The sequence below is a fragment of the Perca flavescens genome, chromosome 16 (assembly GCF_004354835.1).
Source record: "Perca flavescens isolate YP-PL-M2 chromosome 16, PFLA_1.0, whole genome shotgun sequence".
Lineage (NCBI taxonomy): Eukaryota > Metazoa > Chordata > Actinopteri > Perciformes > Percidae > Perca > Perca flavescens.
In genome coordinates, this window is record NC_041346.1 from 5580234 (window position 1) to 5603205 (window position 22972).

A 22972-nucleotide genomic window follows, 5' to 3' on the forward strand; every position below is an offset into this window, starting at 1 on the left:
TCAGTATCCATCAGGCTGATACAGACCCCTGTCAAGCTAAACAATCCTGTATATGCCTCTATATTACAAGATACCAAAGCAGAAATATATAGAGCACAGTAAAAAAAAGTTGTATCAAACAAAGATAATAGAACACAAAGAAGAAGAATAAAATCATTGTATGTCAATTTATTTTCTGATTGTAAAGTAATCAGTGCCAATTTTGGTAGTTTACATTAATTACCTTTCATTTACGTTTATGTATGACTTAAGCTGCTGTGATGTGAGGATTCTTTTTTTTTAAACCATTTTTTGACTTATTAAAAAGATGATAAGAAGACTAACTGATAATGAAATTAATCATTACTGCCCTACTAAATGACACTAGGTACTTATTTCCAAACTAATAATGAATAACATACAGTAAATGATGGGATGATGTTGTAGGCCTATTCCATACATTCTTATACGTTATTATATTCCAACACCCACATTGTAATAACTATTACTAGTGTTATTTAGATTTTATTCATATAGAACTTCAACTTTAGACATGACCGTTATAACAGTACTAGTAAGTGATTTTTTAGCACAATTTTGTAGCACAATTTTGTAGCACCTTAAAGTTAAAGTCATAAAGTTAGGGCTGGACCCGAATATTCGTTCGGTGGGTTGGTATTCGATTTGAAAATAATATGACATTCGAATATTCATGTTTTTTTTTTTGTTTTTGTTTTTTGCACAATCAGGCATCCCCCTCCAAACGGTTCTCATTCGCGCTTGAATATGTTCGAAATATAATACTCTCTTTTACAATTTTCTTATATAGCCTAGCCATTTTAATAGGATGGACAACCCAACCTTGTTATACTTAATAAATATGTTTGCTTCTTCTTGGATTACTAAAGTGTTCCCGCAACGGGAGTATTCTCTGGCTAGAGTGCAGAACAGCGCAGTTTGCATGGACAGAAGTGCATGCCTGAGCTTGTATTTTGGGTTAAGCTGCGTTGCTTTGACATTGTGGAAAATAAAATAATAGAAACAAAATGTGTTATCCTTTTTACCTGTTATTATCAATCTAAATTAATCTACTGCGAAATATAGTAGACTTTGAGATTTTACTGGGACGTCACGTCACATGCCCCAGTTAAAACTTCTTCATCTTGCTTGTCTCTTTTACCGTGAAAAAAAGCTGCCTTCAGGTGCGGTTTGCAAATGTTGGTTTCCCCCGGCGCTGCGGCCGCCACTGAAGCTTTGAATATTCGCTGTTGAAAAGCACCGAAGCTTCGAAGATCAAAAACTAGTATTCGGTACAGCCCTACATAAAGTACTTCACCAGTCAATGAACACAACTAAACACCAACAAATAACAAACTGAGACCATGCACAGAGCATCAGGTCTATCTGTCAGATCCTGTTTAAAATGTTCACATTTTAAACAGTGAAGTGGGAGATGACAGCTAACACACTCTGTAGTCTATAGTGTCCAAGCTGAGTAAAACACACTCATGTTGACCTGTATTTCCAGGGTCCCTGGTTCATTTGTCTGCCTCTGTTTCCCAGGAGTCCTTGCTGCGTCAGTTGTCCCTGGCGACTGGTCTGAAGCTGACTCTGACTGACATCGTTGGGAAGGGGACGTACGGCGTTTCAAGGGCCGTCACCACACAGCACCTGCTGTCTGTAATTTCACTGGCCAACACTCTGATGGGCATGACCAACGCCACCTTCGTCGGAGAGCACATGAAGAAAGCACCAGTCAGGTAACGTGCGCGCACATATTCGTTCAGCTGCATTTCCTTTCCCTGCTCTTCTCTGTCGCTCACGTGTCTCGCGCGCACACGCACACACACACACACACACACACACACACACACACACACACACACACACACACACACACACACACACACACACACACACACACACACACACTCCACAAATGGATGATAATGTTGCTCTGTGTTGACTGGGTGTGGAAGGCAACTGTTTGCTCACATGTTAGCAGTCTTGTATAAAGTACTGTACTTGAAAGCAATGTTTGAGTATAAGTACAAGTATCTTACCAGAAAATAACTGTTACCATGGCGGCAGAGCCTGCAGCAGGTGCTTCCATGACACTATCAGTCATTATGCTTCCTCCTCTTCTTCTTTAGTTTTGGCCTGTTTATTTTATGTTTATTTAAATTTTTTAAATCACCAACTGGAATGGAGCGTGCAGTAACTTGCAATCTAGGAGCAATGATTTGCCAAAGCTTCTTTTTCCAGTGTAACAAATTTCCTCTGATTTCATTTTGTAGTGACGAGTAACTAAGATGAAAAACTAGTGCTGTCAGTTAAACGCGTTATTAACGGCGTTAACGCATTTTAACGCAGTCAATTTGTTTTACCGCAAGACTAACTTTCTTTTTGGCCTAGCAAACTTTGTAGTTTTTTTCACATGCTGTTGCAACAACTAGTAACGTTAGAAAAACTACAACACCACAACTGATCTAGCTAGACCGGAAACAAAACACACTCGTTTGGGCTTGCGAGCCGGCCAAAGAGTAGGAGGCTAACGTTAAGTTTTGAGAGGATGGCAAGCGCGAGACGCCAAATAAGTGGCAATAAGATTTTTAATTCAAAGTTTACTTTTAAAAATTTGCCGAATGGTTCCGTTGCCAAGACCAAAGTGATCTGTGTGTTTTGTCGTTGTGAACTGAGCTATCATCGCAGCACGTCCAGTCTGAAATACTCGATGGCCAAGCACACAGCTGATGCCAGTTCTCCGCCCCCCTTGTCAAAGCCATGCGACAAAAGCACAAAGCAAGCCGATCCACTTTTCCATGTTGAAAACAGTGTTGGTCATCTTACTTTAAAATAGTAATTAGTAACAGTTACAAATTACTTCTCCCAAAAAGTAATTTAGTTAGTAACTCAGTTACCACATTGTAAAAGTAATTAGTTACTCAGAAAAAGTAACTGCAGTGACGTTATTTTTTATGTTCTATAACGCTTTTACGTTCTATAACATCTTTAACGTCAAACATAGCGTGCATGTTACATAAACATTCGAGAAGTAGTGCCGGTACTTCCAGTTCGAGAACGCTACCTTTGAATTTCCCCGGCTCGTCGCCATTGTCGCTGTCTTGTGTTAAGTGGTAGTCAGAGCGTGCAGTGAGACCGCGTGAGCAGGGCATCTGCCCACACAGCCAATCATCGCATTTGCAACGGTGTCATCATTCCCCCCCCCCCCCCCACCCCTGCTCTCTCTAGGCAGCTGATGTGTAGCCAAAGCCTGACACCTCGCGATTCATTCACCCAAATTGTAGTAACGCGCCACTTTACATTCTCAGTATCGATAACGGCGTTTCAACGATGGGTAATTAATTAGATTACTCCGTTACTGAAAAAATACTTAAACGCCGTTACTCCCAACATTGGTTGATAAGAGCATTAAAATGAGAAAAAATAATGGAACAAAAAGAAATCAAGGGACATTTAGAATAGATAAAAATGTGAGATTAATTGCGAGTTAATGACATTGTGATTAATCGCGATTAAATAATTTTATTGTTTGACAGCACTATGAAAAAGCCAAACAAACATCTGTTCCAGATTTATGCACAGTATATACGATCAAAATCTCCAGCTCTTACATTAGATTGTTTTAAGTATCTTCTGAGACACTAAATCCTTTTGGTTAAACCTTCATTTTGAATTTAGAGGTTTTCCTATTCCTTTCAATACAGTCAGAACTGAGCAGCATCTAGTGGCCGTTAGAAGCAGCTCTGACTTCAACGCTCTGGGTAAAAAACTTGGCATCAATTTTGAGATTAGTGGACATCCGTTAATGAAATTTAACCTGGCTTCAGTATCTTTGGAGCACTGCCCACAAAACCAGAACCATTTGGTTCAAACACAGACATGTTCCTTAATAGTGCGGATTGTAGATGTATGTATAAAATAGAATGTCTTAACCTGAGCTCAACATATCTGGATTCACCAGGCAGAACAACACCACCCTGATCTATCATCAGTGATTCCAGCTGAAAAACTAAAATAACAACCCAAACAAACGGAACAGAAACTGAATTCAAAGCACATAACACAGACGCTGTTCACATGCACAATGATACCAGCAGCAGCTGAAGTTCAACTACTGGCAAGTTGTGAAGTCTGTGAAGCAGATTGTTTAGTGTGTCTGAGCTCTCATTGTGCCCTGAAAGATTTAACACGGAGGTTGAGGTCCTGCTGCTGTAACACCAACACATCATTTCATAATTTCTTCAACCCTGCAGGGGAAGGCGAGCGAGGAAGAGTCAGGGAGGAAAACATAAAGCAAGAGACAAAGTTTTTTATAAAGGGAGAAAGGTGTTGATATGGTTGTTTGTATCAAACTCCTCTGACTTTTATTTCACTTGTTTTCAGTCTATAATTTTGTTATCTTTGTGTTTTATAATCTTTGTGAAAAATCTTTAATAACTGGCTCTAATGTATTTAGCCTCTGTACATGTTTGGCCTTTCAGTGCTTTCAAGTTAATTTTGTACCTTAAAAGCCACTTAAACGTCTGCTAAAATTGAGGTGAAATTAGTACAATTTGGAAAGGAATTCCGTTCCTCAGTGGAGTCTTGTGATTACTGTAACTAAGCCTGACATTACCATACCAAATCTCAAATATGAGTTAGTCTGAAACCTCTCTGTATGATTTCAAAGGGGCGTTTTCAGACGTAGACCAAAATGCCTCTGGGCGCAATTCAATAGACTTGCAACGAAACATGTGATGTAGCGCTGAGCGACCAGGGACCAAGTCCGCCTGGTGTAGATGACCAATCACAGGGGAGTAGTACCAGCCAATCACAGCAGATTAGGGTGGGGCTAGGATGGGAAAAAATAACATGTAAACAGACTACAGCGTGAAGAGATGAGGTGGTATATTATGAGTTGGTATGTTAAACTTATGCCAAATCCTCTCAGAAGTTAAGAGTTGTTCATGTTCACTAATATTTTTGGACTGTCTTCAACCATAGGAATATCATGTATCATTTTTGAAAATGGTCATTGTTCCTCTTTAAGGTCAAGTCTCAATTCAATTGCGACAAGTCTCAGGTCTTGTCAAAGCCAGTCTCAAGTCAAGTCTGACGATGCATGTCCAAGTCACGTCTCAAGTCTCTTAAGTCTTGTCAAAGACAGTCTGAAGTCCTTGAGAGCAAGTCTAAGTCAAGTCTTAAGTCTTCAAAAGCAAATTACAAGTCATTTTCAAGTCTTTCAGGTTTCAAGGATGCTTACCATTGCTGCTTTAACATTTTATTGGCTTCTTAGCTTCTTCTATAACAATTGCCCAATTTGCTTTCAATGACGGCACCCATGTTTCCTGTTTAAAGGAAACCAACAACAAAACCACTGTCTGTCTTTGGTGGGATCTTTCATCTCATTCTGCTGTGCCATGATGAGAAAATGACATGTTTCAACTTAATCAAAATAGGCTAGAGGCAGACTGAGCTGATAAACAGGAATTGGCATTTAGAACATTAGAAACAAAGAGCACCACAGCAGGAGGACAGGGGAGACCGCACAGACTGGAAACCTTTTCAAAGGTGTTTATTACTTTCTCAGAAACAAAGAAAAACTTCTCTTTTGTGATATGTCCTGAACAGAAATGTTGATTGTGCATCTACAGATGTAAGCTGAAGACTTCTTTATAAAACTTCTATCTGGCTGTCTCCACTTCGACACTCCAAACCAGCACTTGTGAATATTTGAAAATCTTTGGCTTTTTCATGTCCCCCCCCATCATACATTTATGACCGCAGAAAAGCTTCCTTCCTTGTATGCTGGAGTTTGAAAATAAGTGCTCCTCAACTCTTAGGGTTTGAGTATTTCATCACAACAACCACAACAGCACCCTTTTCACCAGGCTCGGATTGGCTAATCAGGAGCACTGGGAGAATTCGCGGTGGGCCGGTCAGTTTTTTGGTCGCTAAGGCCGGGGTTCAGTCATGGGTTAGGGTTAGGTAGTTGAAATATATCATTGATGCTGTCCCTAGGCTGCCTGCACTCGGAAGCCCAATCTTTTATTTATTTATAACTTTACTACTTTAAATTATTTACATTGCCTGCAAACCAGCGTTCATGTTTATGAATCAAACATTTTCTTATAGCTCCTCAGCAGCAGCCACTAGTCCAGTTTTCTGCAAACAGTGAAGAGCCAAGCAGCAGCCATGAGCCCAGAACTCCAGAGTGGGCAGGTCGGATTGCTCATAAGAACTAGAATTAAAATGGAGTATGGTGTAGACCTGAAAAAGATAATCAATGATGCCATGCAATTCACACTAATGAAACATACTTGCCTTGATCAGAAAGCTCTGTAAAAATGGGAGATTTGTGCTGAGAAGACGTTTTAAAAAAAAAATGTGATTTAGTGTCAATAGCAGAGTGCAATTTTGAAAGGCATAGGTAAGCTGTTGTACCACAGTGTGTGAACAAGCAAACATGATCAAATTAGTTACAATGTAACCACATTATATGCCCAAATGTTACTAGTGACCCATTATGCTTATCATCAAAAGTAGGACAGCAAAGCTCATGACTGAAGGGGAATAGGATACAAGTGATACAGATAGGATATCTAATAGATTCTGATATTGTTGAATATCATTGTGTTGTTGTAAAGATGTTGTCCATCCATCTTCGTCTGCTTATCCGGTGTCGGGTCGTGGGGGGAGCAGCTCCAGCAGGGGACCCCAAACTTCCCTTTCCCGAGCCACATTAACAAGCTCCGACTGGGGGATCCTGAGGCGTTCCCAGGCCAGGTTGGAGATATAATCCCTCCACCTAGTCCTGGGTCTTCCCCGAGGCCTCTTCCCAGCTGGACGTGCCTGGAACACCTCTCTAGGGAGGCGCCCAGGGGGCATTCTTAACCAGATGCCCGAACCACCTCAACTGGCTCCTTGCAACGCGAAGCTTCTCACCCTATCTCTAAGGGAGACGCCAACCACTCTGCTGAGGAAACCCATTTCGGCCACCCTGGATCTCGTTCGTTCGGTCATGACCCAGTCTTCATGACCATAGGTGAGGGTAGGAAGGAAAACTGACCGGTAGATCGAGAGCTTTGTCTTCTGGCTCAGCTCTCTTTTCGTCACAACGGTGCGATAAATTGAATGTAATACCGCACCCGCTGCACCGATTCTCCGACCAATCTCCCGCTCCATTGTCCACTCACTTGCGAACAAGACCCCAAGGTATTTGAACTCCTTCACTTTGGGGTAAGGACTCATTTCCCTACATGGAGTAGGCACTCTATCGGTTTCCTGCTGAGAACCATGGCCTCAGATTTAGAGGTGCTGATCCTCACCCCAGCCACTTCACACTCTGCTGCAAACCGATCCAGTGAGTGCCGAAGGTCACAGGCCGATGATGCCATCAGGACCACATCATCTTCAAAGAGCAGCGACGAGATCCCCAGCCCACCGAATTGCAACCCCTCCCCACCCCGACTACGCCTTGATATCCAGTCCATAAATATTACAAACAGGATTGTTGACAAAGCGCATCCCTGGCGGAAGCCAACCCTCACCTGAAACAAGTCTGACTTACTGCCGAGAACCCGGACACAGCTCTTGCTTTGGTCGTACAGAGATTGGATGGTCCTGAGAAGAGACCCCCTAACCCCATACTCACGCAGAACCTCCCACAGTATCTCCTGGGGGACCCGGTCATACGCCTTCTCCAAATCCACAAAACACATGAATGGGCATACTCCCAGGCTCCCTCCAGGATCCTTGCGAGAGTGAAGATCTGGTCCATTGTTCTACGACCAGGATGGAATCCACATTGTTCCTCTTCAATCTGAGGTTTGACTATCGGCCGAACCCTCCTTTCCAGCACCTTGGAGTAGATTTTACCAGGGAGGCTGAGAAGTGTGATACCCTTGTAATTGGCACACACCCTCTGGTCCCCCTTTTTGAAAAGGGGAACCACCACCCCGGTCTGCCACTCCTTTGGCACTGTCCCAGACGCAATGTTGAAGAGGCGTGTCAACCAAGACAGCCCCTCCACACCCAGAGCCTTGAGCATTTCTGGACGGATCTCATCAATCCCTGGGGCTTTGCCACTGTGGAGTTGTTTGACCACCTCAGTGACTTCCGCTTGGGAAATTGACAACAATCCCCCATCATTCTCCAACTCTGCCTCTAGTCAGATTCAGGAGTTCCTCAAAGTGCTCCTTCCACCGCCCTGTTACCTCCTCAGTTGAGGTCAACAGTGTCCCATCCTTACTGTACACAGCTTGGATGGTTCCCCTCTTCCCCCTCCTGAGGTGGGGAACGGTTTTCCAGAAGCACCTTGGTGCCGACCCAAAGTCCTTCTCCATGTCTTCTCCAAACTTCTCCCACACCCGCTGCATTGCCTCTTTCACGCAGAGGCTGCAGCCCTTCGGGCCCTTCGGTACCCTGCTACTGCCTTCAGAGTCCTCTGGGATAACATATCCTGGAAAGACTCCTTCTTCAGTCGGACGGCTTCCCTGGCCACCGGTGTCCACCACGGTGTTCGTGGGTTACCGCCCCTTGAGGCACCTAAGACCACAGCTCCCCGCTCTAGCTTCAGCAATGGAAACTTTGAACATTGTCCACTCCGGTTCAATGCCCCCAGCCTCCACAGGGATGCACGAAAAGCTCCACCGGAGGTGTGAGTTGAAAGTCTGTCGGACAGGTGCCTCCTCCAGACGTTCCCAATTTACCCGCACTACCCGTTTGGGCTTACCAGGTCTGTCCAGTCTTCCCCCAACTCACCACCAGATGGTGATCGGTTGACAGCTCCGGGCCTCTCTTCACCCGAGTGTCCAAAACATATGGCCTCAGATCAGATGAAACGATTATAAAATCGATCATTGACCTTTCGCCTAGCGTGCTCTGGTACCAAGTACACTTATGAGCATCCCTATGTTCGAACATGGTGTTCATTATAGACAATCCATGACTAGCACAGAAGTCCAACAACAAACAACCACTCAGGTTTAGATCAGGGAGGCCGTTCCTCCCAATCACACCTCTCCATGTGTCTCCATCAATGCCCACGTGCACATTGAATCGAGGCCCCTGACCTTCACTGCCACCCGTGTGGCAGTGCACCCGAACCCAGCGTTTCCTCCCACAGGTGGTGGGCCCATGGGATGGAGAGATAGGTGCCATGTAGCTTTTTCGGGCTGTGCCCGGTCGGGCTCCGTGGCAAACCCGGCCACCAGACGCTCGCTGACGAGCCCTCCATCTGGGCATGGCTCCAGACAGGGGCCCCGGGCTTCCTCCATGCAGGGTCACTCTATCTCTTTCTCGGTCACTCATAGGGTTTTTGAACCATTCTTCATCTGGCCCCTCACCTGAGACCACTGGGACCACTTGGGAGACCCTACCAGGAGCACAAAGCTCCAGACAACATAGTCCTAAGGTTCGTAGGGACACACAAACCTCTCCACCACAATAAGGTGATGGTTCCCGGAGAGGTAAAGATGTTAACTGTTATAATAAATCTATATTGTAAAGCAACACTTATATATATATATATATATATATATATATATATATATATATATATATAATCAAGCACCGTATTCCTCCAGACATTATAAAGAGTATTTCCACATTGAGCTGGCTATAGTAGAATAAACATCTTTTTCTCTCTGTATCAGGTAGATTTAGTTGTTTTCCTGTTGGTCAGGTGTGGACAGAGGTCATCTTCAGTGTTTACTTCATTGAAGATGAAGTGCTTGTTGAGTATTTTCTTTTCCCTCCACAATAAAATGGCATTTGCACTAGGTACACTGTGAACACATTCATAAACCCATAATCTGTACGTATGGATGGATTTTACTCTCCAATAAAAATATATTATATATTTCCCTGTCTGTGCCCCACAATTCAATCCAATGCAATCATTTTACATTTTGGAGAGACAAAAGATTTGGCAGCAGTTAACCATTTTAGTTCTAAACCAATCACACCTACAGTAAGGCACATTTAATGTGTGTGTGTGTGTGTGTGTGTGTGTGTGTGTGTGTGTGTGTGTGTGTGTGTGTGTGTGTGTGTGTGTGTGTGTGTGTGTGTGTGTGTGTGTGTGCGTGAATGTTAGGCTTGTGAAGGAGAGCGCTGTTCACCGTCTCTTTTCACATGGAAATAAATGAGGAGGCCCCTCTATACTCTAATACTGCAACATTTACAGTGAAACAGAGAGGGCAAGGTGTCTGTTTAACATACCTAAAGTTCAGAATTTTGATGTGAGATTTTTTGTTATAGTGTGTGTGTGTGTGTGTGTGTGTGTGTGTGTGTGTGAGAGACACACACAGGGACAGATAGATACAGAGAAAGAGGGGTTGCCAGTGTGTTTTATAGTGAAAAGCAGTGAGTGTGTGTTTGTATGTATGAGAGAGAGTCGAGTGGGGTGAATAATATTAATAATGATAATTTCACCAAAAAGCATATCTTTTCAGTTTGTGATTTTCTGTTTTCCGCAAATGAGCTTTTTTGTACCTTTCCCCCATTTATTTCTACAAAGTAACAATAATTCAGTTTTACCACTATATGGTATGGCTTGACTCGACTCGCTCTTTTTTGGTTTTCCATTGGTGAAAGTTGTGGCTAGTGCTTGGTACGATACTGATCCGTTCCAAGCGAGTTGAGCCACTACTAGAATATGCAGTTAAAACACTGCAGACCACTGATTGGTCAGAGAGAATCGGCACTTCTACACCTTCAATAGTGACTGCAATTTTCACTCGACCCAGATTTACACCAAATTGTACACTACTTACACTACACTGTACAATTGATGAAGTGCAGGAAAAATAGATGTGCAAGTGTTTCTACCCTGTTTGTAACAAAAATCTCACTAGTATAGTCAATACTAACCCTTTGTAACATCCTCTCATTGCTTTTCAAATTGTCCTTGCAGTAGAATTTTGGCATTTTTAACTGCTAATTGAAGAGCTCCCTGGCAGCTTGTTGCTTGGCAACTGTTATTGATTCCTCCATTGATTGTTGTATTGGAAATGTTTGTGTGTCTCTGAAAGTTAGAAACCTCCAGTCTGTTCAGACTCAGGATTGTGTCCTCCACCTAAAATTCAATAGGCTGGAGCCTACACACACACACACACACACACACACACACACACACACACACACACACACACACAACCCTTCTCTATCCTCCCTGCTCCTTTTAATATTTCATGCCTCCTCTTTGTGATCCTCCTCCAGGCCTCCCAGACCAGGAGGAACCCCGGAGACTTCTCGCAGGACACTGGCTGCCCCCCCTCAGCCCTCCAACCCAGCACTACAGGCCCAGATCAAACAAGGTAACTAAAAAAGGGGAGGGGTGCTGGCTTCACACACCCCAGGGCCCTGCGGGGGAGGGTGGGAGGGAGGAGAGGTGGCCGTTTGATAATGCAGCCCACAGGCAATGAAACCCACAGAGAGTTATAAAAAATCTGAATTATCCCAGGAGGAAGCTGCTGCCGTTTCCTTGGTCAGCAGGTCTTTAAAGGGGTATTCTGCTGTTTTTGACATGAGGGTGGAGTTGTTCCAAATTCAGCTCAAGTACTTTTTTTGGGGGAGAGGCTGATTCACATTCACTTTGACAACCTCGGTTTTTCAAGTTGAGAGATTCATACTGTGAAATATTGAGGCTGTCCTCACAAGAAACACAGCATTGTGATTTCTTACCTTGCTTACCTGACAGGGGCCTTTTGTTGCAGTGTGAATTAATACTGTTGTCTGTCAGGAACAAAGGAAAGAGAAGTGCAACATTTTTATAGTGCTGCAGAACCTTTTGGGGAGTAGGTTGGGATGGATGGTTAGATGGTCAATAGACAGCTGATGCATGAGACCACCGTTATCATCCCTTCTCCGAGCAACCGTCAACGTTGGTTTGTTTTAACCATGACCACAACCTGTCTCTAAACCTAACCAAGTAGTAACTAAACTTGAATTATAGTGTTGGCAGAAAAGATCATTTTTGTAACTGTCAATTGTGAGTTTTGGAAGCCAATGATGAGGTTGTCCTTATGATAGGGGCACCAGATCAGAAAATAACTTGTATTGGAAAGCAGGGACACCCTATTTTTTCCTTTTTTGTTTTTTAATTCCCACTTGTTGGAATTATTATAGTATGCATTTTACCAGTATGAATCACATGAAAGATATTAGATTTTGTCTAATCATCAGCATAGTCAGACATTTTTTAGAAGCAAGCCAACATATTCTGTTTTGGTGTACACGTGGTACCTCTGTAGCCCCGAGTTTTTAAGGAGGCACACCTCTGCTTCGGTGTAGCTATGCTGAATTGTAACTGTTTTCACATAAGAGAGGTGGATGAAGCATCTATAGAGACCGAAAGAAAGAAAATGGAAATGGAGAGAAAGAGAATTTCACTTAGCAAAGGTGACATTTTGTGTGGAGTCTTTCTTTGCAGAGAGAAACCCACTCTGGTTCACTGTAGGGGTTTTAACCAGCCATCACCATCTGCCTAACACACACACACACACACACACACACACACACACACACACACACACACACACACACACACACACACACACACACACACACACACACACACACACACACACAGCTACCTACCACACCACATCAGGCTCAGTACCTACAAATACACACACTAAAAATCAAGTCTATATGAATACAGACACTGCACACACACATATGCCATGGGTGGCACCTTTGGGTGTTCGGGGGAGGCGGGGGTTTTAGTGCTATTGTCCTGCTTTAATGGAGGCCAAGCGTGACAAGCGCGTGGACTTATTCACGCCACACGCCTATTCACCACCATTCAGGGGGAACGCTCGGCCATGACCTCTGCTCAGCAAGCTACTCCCACCTGGTGTGTGTGTGTGTGTGTGTGTGTGTGTGTGTGTGTGTGTGTGTGTGTGTGTGTGTGTGTGTGTGTGTGTGTGTGTGTGTGTGTGTGCACGTGCGTCAGGCTTTGTGAAGGAGAGTGCTGTTCACCGTCTCTTTTCACATGGAAATAAATGAGGAGGCCCCTCTAATATACTGCAACATTTACAGTGAGAACCGAGAGAGCAAGGTGTCTGCACATAATTTAACATACCTAAAAAACATCTTAGAGTTACTATTTTACGATCATGTCCACACTAATTAAAAAAAAAAAAAATCTTTATTTTTCTCTGTTTTAGCCCTTTGTCCACACAAGCAATTTCCGTCCGTGAAAACACACACTTTCTCAAGTGAATGGGAACAAAGGATAATTTGGGTTTATTACAACATACTTACTTTCATAGTTTTGTCCATTATTTCTATCATTGATGAAAAACATTGCACTCACCAAGTACATTTTTGAGATGTGGGGCATAAATGGTGGACCAAACAATTAGAATAACATTTTAAATACATTGCCATTTAAAATGGAGGCATTTTTATTTTTGCACAAACCCTACAGAGTGCTTTGGATTGTTTTTTAAAGGAGACATGCACTTTTAGAAATTTTGGAATTGAGATCCATTTCCACTCATGCATGAGCCCTTCACATGAGAGATGAACAATATGAGCTATACGGTGGCAGAGACGGTTCAACACAAACACAAAAGCTACAACACAAACGTAAAAGCTACAACACAAACGCAAAAGCTACAACACAAACGCAAAAGCTACAACACAAACGCAAAAGCTACAACACAAACGCAAAAGCTACAACACAAACGCAAAAGCTACAACACTAATACGTAAGCGACAAAGGAAGTGAGTGTGTCATTGACAAACGGAGCTGGCGGATGAGCGGGAGGAGAGTTCATGTATGTTTGAGAAGTAAGTGAAACATGGTTCCTGGCTAATTATGATTACTGTCGCTACGTGATTGTCACAAATAACAAATGTTGTTCAATATCTTTCTTATTTTCATATGTATGTACTCTGCCATATAGGCTACGAAGCTACAGCTATAACATTATCTAAATGGCGCCCAGCGTCTTTTAACGCGCGAGTGCTACGTTTAAAGTCTATAGTTTGTCACGTTTAGTGAAGCTGTTTAAATCACACAAAGATTATAGCCCACTGTTACTTGCTTGTAACTTGTTAACCGTATCTATCTGGTTATTGATCAGCTCCCAGCGGCAAATTCCCTCGATACAGTTGGTTTGAAAAATGTGTGCGTGTGGTTATGGTTACATAAACAGATGTTTAAAGTGAATGCTAATTGTGTTCCCTTAAATATGCTGCCTATTACAGTGTTAGGGGCGTAATATGTCATACATACACACATACACAGTCTACGTTCATGGTTATACACGGTTGGTCTGAATTAAATAAACCCAGAATTTTAACCATGACCTTGCTTCGTGCTTACTCATAGACTGTATTTGTTGCATGTTGAATGTCCTCAGTCGTACCCTACAAATAGGCACACAGCACACACACACACACTTTTCTTCGTACATACATATACAAAGATATTGAACAACATTGCTTATTTGTGACAATCGCATACTGTAGCGACAGTAATCATAATTAGCAAGGAACCATGTTTCTTTTACTTCTCAAACATACAAGAACTTTATTTACGTATCAATTCAGAAATACACACGTCCTTTACAGTGGCTACGATCAGCTTCAGCGGCTGCGTTGCAGCCAGAATGCCGCGCAGCTGCAGCCGGTGGAATCCAGGTCAGCACGCACCAGTAGCCTCCTAACACTAACACAATATAGAATTCACCTCAGCTTGATATAATGACTTTGAAAAACACCGAATGACTTGCTTTTGAAGAATTTCTTTTGTTTATAAAAGGACAAATTGTCATATATCACTTCCAAATGGCTGTTTTTAGCAGACCGATCATAGGCAATGAACTTGGGATATACTGTATATTATGTTTAATCTAATGTTGATTGACATAAATGGTGTTATTTTGCCTTAATAATTATTACAGTAATACCACCAAATTATACACTAAAGGTTTATGCATATTTGTACTTGTTGCGTTGTGTGTTTTGACTGTAGCTGAAGTTATGCCTTAAAAACAAGTCAATTTCTCAGGATTCCTGGAATAGTGTGCTTCTGCTCCCAGGCCAGGAAATATTGGGAAAAATATGAATCCCTACTACCTTGCATAGGCTTCGCAGCTTGTCTAGCTAATCTTTAGATTAAAATGCTGTGATCCAACTTCATTAATAGCACACTAAACATTCAGTCTTTTCCAAAATGATTAGTAATTCTCACTTGAGAAGTTAACAATAATTAAAAAAAAAAAAAGTATTTCTTTACAATTTAACAAATTGTACATATTTTTATGATTTAGGTTTTGGTGTACTAATGTTTTTTTTCCAAGTTCAAAAGCTTTGACCTGTGACTCAACAACAGCATTCTTGGACTCAGACAAAATCTATAAAAGTTTAGCAAGGAATTGTTTATGGAGGAAAAACATTAGATGTGAAAGAATGAGTGTACTTTACATACACATGGTTTTAGACATTTGTCCGTGTACTAAGTCATGGTTTAATATTTGATTGCAATACTTACATCAGAACTAAAGAGAGTCTTGTAATTCCTTTTACTGTACAGGCACATGAGTACATTATATCCATAGTTCCTTATCTTTACCACTTGTGAGGCAGAAGTTTAAAATTAGTATTGAAGTATCCAAGGCTCAACCATTAGCCCAGTACCTAAAGTATATAATACATAATATAAGGTGACAAAATTAGAGTTAACCTCCTCATACAGCAGATTCTCATTTGAAATTAACAAAAAAATCCTGCACCAATGCTGGCAAACTGCTGTTGACTGCCCTCAGCCATCTGCTGTCTATCTTTCTGATTTCTTTCTCACCTCTTCTGTTTCTCTCTTTACGCTGTCGTTCACCGCATGGCTTCAGCCTGCTGCCTGTTCTCTAGAAGGAAACCCGTTCCACAAACACACTCTCTTCAGTATTTCTTTCACTGTACTTTCAGTCAATCTTTCTTTTTTTTTATTTGTGCACTATCACATTAGCATGTTTCTTCTTTTCTTTACAACCAACTGATGTAATGTTGCTCTAACTGTTTTCTCTGTTGTGTCCTGTTGTGCTACGTGATGTGGTTGTTAGACTATTTTATTGACAGTTTTTGGATTTGTAACTCTTGCTGCTTAGCTGTCTTTATGTGAACAGTAAGGGTATGTACTGTCTATGACTGCATTATACTATACAGTAATGTTATTAGTTAATTAAATATGTATATGTTCAAGACATACTCTTCACTACTTTACTCCTTTATGCCCTTGGAAATGAAAGTGTTTGAAACAACGTACTTAATCATATTTTTTTTTTCTTAGTATAAAGGTTTCAGGTTTCTGGCCCTAGCACAAACGTCAAATCTATATTCTTATTACAATTTGAACCAGGGCATAAAATTTTACCTGCAGGTAAATCGGTAGCATACATGTTGGTCATCCTTTTTCGAAATAAGGTTCATGTTTTTTTTCAAATTATTCCTACTAAATATGGGTTAATAAGAATCTCGTGCCACAGTCTGAAACCTTAATGTTTTATCTGCTTTTGTTTGCCTAGGTGTAGTTGTATAATATCTCCAAACTAACAATACATTTTTCTAATCTCTCTACCATGGGCTTGCTGGGAAATGACGTGGCATCTTTGTTTCACTGGTGCTTCATTTGACATTGCTTTTTATATGTTGTCACTTTTATCTGCAGCAAGTCTTCATTTGTTCTTTGGGTTTATAGCCCTGTTTTATGCCGTTTTCCCCTTTTTTTGTTTTGTAATTTTTAGATTATTAAATTTGTTTGTAAGTTTTACTAATATTGAGTGAATCATTTTTGTTTAAAAAAAAAATCAGTTTTCCTTGTTTCTACTTTCGTTTTTGCTATAGATTTGTTTTACTTTAATTACACAGTAGCCATCTACCTATAGCTAGGTGGAAAAAACACTGTCCAGAGGATGTTTACCTAAACAAAGACCAAACCAGTTTGTAGATGCCATATGGACAACGCTATAGTAAATCCAAATCAAAGGTTAATGAACTGGGTTAATCCATGTTAGCATATCAGAGTATCTGCATCTGAATTCTTGGTATGAATTTCTTGGTATGAATTTAATAATTTGTACCACCAACCTAAGTTCAATATTGTTTGCTTGAAGTTGAAGTAATAATAATAGTGATAACATAAAGTAGTAATTCAATCTACACAGCTTTATCAAGAAGGAAATCTCTCTCCATTCCAGTTCTCCTGTTACAAACCTTGCATAAGAATACAGTATGTATTTAAAATGATGGCGTTACATTAGAATATGTTAGTACTGTGCCAACATTCCTTTCTTTATGGGAAGCATTGCTAATGTTAGCTATTACAGAATTTACTGTTATTATGTCAGCTGCATGTGCTAGCCAAGAAAACTATAACTGTAGGTGGGTGCTAAAGGGCTCATTATCGACCCCTACGTCCACAATTATTCCTAGGTTGTTTGAACTGTATATGAGTGCTAATAATAACTTATACTATTACTTAGTTTTGTAGTTATAGCATACTACAGCATAGAATGGATAATAGCTAATATAAGCGGAAGAAATAGATTAGCATAAATCCATTTGCTGTAATCCTTTGACTTGGATTTATCTTTCCACTAAGACTGGTTGGTTTATTTACCATAACCACCACTTTTCTCTATCCTTAATTATAATTTTACTTGCCATGTGCAGATAAAGTATTTTAAAGACTTTTTAACGTTAAAAAAAAAATTGTTTTGGGTCAATGGCTTGCCAACTGACTTTTGTCATTTGTGTAAAACGAATTTTATACGCATCATTTTTTACCTTATTACTTTCTTTCTTATGATGGCCTCCGTATTTCTTTCCTTTTGTACATGTGTTTTCATTTTCTGTTCTTGTGTGTTCTAAATACCTTTTCTTCTTCCCTGCTGCCTGACTACTTATCTCCTCTCTCCAGTTTGCTATTGTATATATTTATATCTTCCTAACTTGTTCTTTCCTTCTTTACTATTTCTCTCCTTCTCTTCCTTTGCAAGCTGCTGTAGCTGCCACAGCCAACGCCAGCACTGTTACTACTGCTACCACTGCTGGGGCTCCGGGGGCCCCTGGGGTCTTTCCTCAGAGGGCACCTGGCTCCCCGAGCCCCAGCCCCGCTTCTTATAACATCCACTCAGTCAACGAAGGTACAGACTGAACTCAGGGAAAGTTTTGCAGCCATACTATTTTTTTTTTTTTTTCAGTTCTTTGGAGATCTTCTGCTTTCTAGATCATCTTTCCTACAACCCTTCCCTTTTGTTGTTTTTTTCTTCCTTCTCTCCTTCCCATTTGTTTTCTCTTTCAATTCCTATTTCTGTTTTTTCTTTGTTCTCTTGACTTTTCTCTTGATGCCATCACAATTCTTTCCTCCCTTCACTTCATCTGCTGTTTCCCCCCCCCCCCCCCGTTTCTCTACTTCTTGGTTCTCGTCACCCTGCTTTTCCCTGCAGCCAACGTTAGGTTTTCATCTCAGGTGTCTCGGTCCTGTTTTTACAGTGTCTTTGTCTTGTTTTTGGTCTACAGTTTTGGTATCTTTATATGTCTGTCTGTCATATATGAGTTGAGTACACTTTCAATCCAGTCAGTTGAAGAAATTGAGTTTTAGGTCTCCAAATGTGAATGCTGCAAAACACTTGGCACAGGAACTTGTCAAGTGTTTTTAATGTAAAATCTATTCGACTTGGTCATGTGAAATTAAATCAGTTCTACAATATTTGCAAGAGCTAGCAGTTTTGCTTAATCCTGACATATTTCAAAAATATGTGAGGAAAAATGTATGAATGGTAGCAAATTACACAATTGAGTACAAAACCAGTAATTCAAGCACAAGTAAAAAACGTCACTCCTCAGTCTTGACCTATTGCCCTTAAGAGCTTATGCAAAATGATTTCCTCCGCCTTGCAATTTGCAATTTTGTGAAAATGGTGCAAATTCCATATTTTTACCCAATCTGCTACAGGCCAAGTTTCCCACTGCAGTAAAATTTGGTGAGACAAAAAGCTGTGTCATCAGCAAACAAGTGGACTTCAGTAATGTTTGGAACTGATGCATTTGAAAGTGCATTGACCACATTCCTTTATGCCCTAGTCTGTTGTATTTTTTCAGTTGGCAATATTGTGCAATGTCCTATGTTTTCTGTCTCCAAGTCTACCTGTCTGTCTGAATGTCTGTGTCCTGACGTTTCAGTGTCTCTATGCTCACTGTTTGCATGCTTGCTATGTCCACCTGATGGAACGGGGTGTCACTGGGGGGGAAAAAACAAGCCAAAACAAACAAACAAAATTAACGGGCCAAATAAAATTTTAAAGTGGCATACGTTGTAAAAAATTGCATTTTGATGTTGGCTTTTACCATGTAGGTCCATTGCCCTATCCACCTAAACAATGAATGTGCTCTCAAATTATCTAAACTGTTTCACCTCTGTGCTTTCTATGTGGAAATAAAGTGCCTTTTAAAGCTAACTTTTAGTTTACAATTTTCATAGACTAAAACATAGCTGGTCAGGATTATTTTTATTTAGTTTTATGCTAAAAACAGCAAGCATGCACCCATGAGTATGAGGCTTATTCTCAATAGGGGTAAACAATAACTGTAGCAAATATGTCAAGGTATTATATCATGTTTATTCCTAAAACACTGCCCTGCAGAAACCTCATCATCATTATAATTATTATTATTATTATTGATATCAGTAGTATATACTAACATGAATGGATGGTAGCAGCAGTAGTTGCAGCAGCAGCTGTAACTTGTTGTTAGCTGTATTAGTTACAGTTAACATTGGCTAGGATAGTTTTTCTTAGCAGCAATTGTCGTAAAAGTTAGTATTAGTTTTTTTTTTTTAGATGTAGTTAAAGGCATCTTCTACATTGGTCATTCAATGACCTGTTGACATCATCCCATCAACTAGGGTTGCAGCGATGATCTACTGTATTAAAACTGTTTTTTCAACCCAAAAAAAATTTGACTTCAGCTTTCATTCCTTTAATGGTCATTGTAACTGATTAGAATAATAACTAGAAGGGCACTCAGAGAGCACAGCCCTCTGTGATGTCAATAGTCCAGTTTTCCAAGATATGCAAATCTACAACTGCAACCACTATTTATGTCTGGCTATATTTCCAAAACTATTAGAACCAATTTTTTCCTCACCAATTTATTTAGCCCTCTTCCCGACAAGATACCGTAGCATGACATGATACTGATACGTTCACTCTAGCTTTAAAACGAAGGCCACTACAGCGTCTCTGACTGCCGAGATTGCCGGCGGTCCCGCTTGTCTCAGAGGGTTAAAGTTATTTTGTTACCACTATTTAACTATTTATCAGAAGAACCAGCAATCAGGACCACTATTAAACTTATGTTGCGACTACTATTAAACATATTGCATAATACCCACAATTTGATGGTGACGCTGTGTGGCGCTGATACTATTCAGGTCCTACTTTGTAATTGACCTAACATTGCCCCAAGAGCAATTGCACCCTTTTTTTGTTCCATCTATTGTTTAATAGCTCAGGAGCTTCCTGTGTCAGCAGGTGGGCTGACTGGATTTCTGTTCTTCCTCAGCACAGGTTTGCTTAGGGCTGGATGATAATTCAGTATGATTATTTATTGTCTTTTAATGGAATTGTATCGTGATGAAATCATATATAAAAATATTGTGATATGCAATTATGTTGTCTAAATTGATATTAAGCACATAACTCAACTTTCTCAGAATATTTTTGCCTATATCGGGATAGAAGACTTTGGCCACATCGCCCTGCCCTAGGTTTGCTTTACTGTTTCAGGTAATAATTTATGGAACAGTCTAAAAAAGAGATGAAAGGGTCAGGGTTTAATAAGTATAATAGTGGTGGTGGAAGATTTTTGAATTTGATTTTAGGAACCAATTTAACAAACCTATTCAAATTATAAAAGGGGTTTCTGCAAGACAGTGATGCAAATCTAGAGGTTGACTGATTATTTATTTCTGATTGGCGATACAGAGCCAATTTCTTTATTATGGTCCAAAGCTGGAGATAGACTTGTTTTTTTGTTTATTTTTTTTTTTTTTGAGGGCGGCATTTTAGGCCTTTATTACAAAGGACAGCTGAAGATGTGAAAGGGGGGAGAGAGGGGGATTGACCTGCAGCAAGGGGCCAAGAGTTGGAATTGAACCTGCGGCTGCTGCAGCAAGGACTGGTCCTTTATACACTTTATGCACTCTCAACCAGGCAACACTCAAGGAGGTTACCTTTTTTTGTACTTCTGAAATCACGGCCAAAAGAGTGACAATGTAAGCCTCTAAATCAAGCACGGCGTGACAATGGCGAATAGGTTTCTCTCTACACTGCCCCTACCATTCATGTGTGTAGTGCATCTTGCGAACACGTAGCATTAATTTCTGAGGACACGCACAACCCATGCTTCAGCGGATGTAGGATAAGCAAGGCAGCCATCATGCACACACAAAGACATAGTTCAAAGCAAGTATATCTCTGGCCTAAGACGAACGTCAAAACATTTTTGTGCAAGATTCATCACAAAACAATCTGTCAACCTCTACATAGAATTTTTCTGAATGTGATAAGTTTGTAAAACGCCTAACTGTTTAAGTTTTCCCTGTATATTTCAATGGCTGAGGTAAGTTTACATTGGTGCCCTAGGCAAAGAAATTTGTATGGAATTTCTTTCCTGCTTAAAAGCCATTCACTGTCTGTTCAAGTGCATTTCACATGTATGCATCTCCTCTGGAAACCATATATTAAACCGATATATGTGAATAAGGTGCTTGGTTTATGTCGAGTAATGTCGAGTATCAGCGAGTAAACATTTTAAGTGTATCTTTTGTCACAGTAAAAGCTGGTGTACTTTTCTCTGGTGTTTGGTGTGAAATACAAATATATGCCATAATGTTGGCTCAGACTGATACAGCTGGATTTGAATGCAAGCCCAATTAAGCGATACCAAGACATTTTGAATGTTACTTTTCTTCCTCAGTCACTCAGATTAATGCAACTGAAAAAAGTGTTATGTATAACACTTATAAACCTACAAGGTTTTCTAATGTTTTCCTTCTATTTTCAAGTACAATCTTGAAAATAAAACACACTTGAGTTTATTATGCCAAGGTATCGTTATGAGGCTTTTGTTGATCCACCTGGCAGTGCTGGGTATCTGCTGTTTACCTGTTGAATGCCATCAAACATATTTGGGCTCTGGTTAGCAGAAATAATAACTTTGCTCTAACCAAGACTGTAAATATTAGCCAAAAATATTCCCATCCTGTGTTCAACTGTTGTTAGTGTGACGTTTATGTGAGGATTGTATACGAGAGAGGTCTGCGTGTGTGTGTCTGTGTGTGGGTAACAATGTGAGAAACTCACTTCTGTCATATGGAAACATAGTTTTTTTCAGCCTGACGGGGCATAAAAAACAGTTACAATACAATAGTTTGTTGTAACGTTACTCATCACTGCTGAGAGACTTACTTCGCGGCTTGGGCTGGTCTCTCTGTGGTGCCGAGCCACGGCCCCAGAGATACCGGCAGAGGATACGCCTAGCTACATCAATAGGATGGCTGTCGGATTTTGCTTTCAAACTCTCCCCACCTTCACCTTTTGTCCACAGGACAGTCACCATTTGTGAGTCAAACGTAACTGTAAAGAAGACTGCTAAATGCTAAAGGGGGATAATTTCTATTTTTAAAAAACACTGCAGCCAGCCAGACTGACTCCTGGGGCGATATGGTGTGTTTCCCAAACGGAATATAAAACCTTTGTGTTACTGCCGTTAGCATTGTTATCACTCGGTGCTGAAGTTTGTGCTGGCTGGGTTCAGATTGCTGTAAGTTAATAATAGTGGCTGGCTGCTGGCTGACTGCGGATGTGAAGTGTCCCCGGGGCTGTTGAACGCTCTCATCCTGACTGAAGTCCCTTAGCGGTGGGGAGTGAGGCAGAAAACCAGGGTGTGATAGCTGGCTAAATTAGCATTAGAT

At 40.8% G+C, this 22972-nt stretch overlaps 1 protein-coding gene across 4 annotated transcripts in view; it reads left to right on the forward strand.

Moving 5' to 3' along the window:
• wdr7 (WD repeat domain 7) overlaps window positions 1-22972 on the forward strand; it is a 163261-nt gene that overhangs the window by 54881 nt on the left and 85408 nt on the right. For all 4 annotated transcript variants that reach the window (XM_028601996.1, XM_028601997.1, XM_028601998.1 and 1 more), the window contains 2 exons: window positions 1543-1739; window positions 11203-11300. In XM_028601996.1, the coding sequence (XP_028457797.1) occupies window positions 1543-1739; window positions 11203-11300 (295 nt within the window). The remainder of the gene's footprint in view (window positions 1-1542; window positions 1740-11202; window positions 11301-22972) is intronic.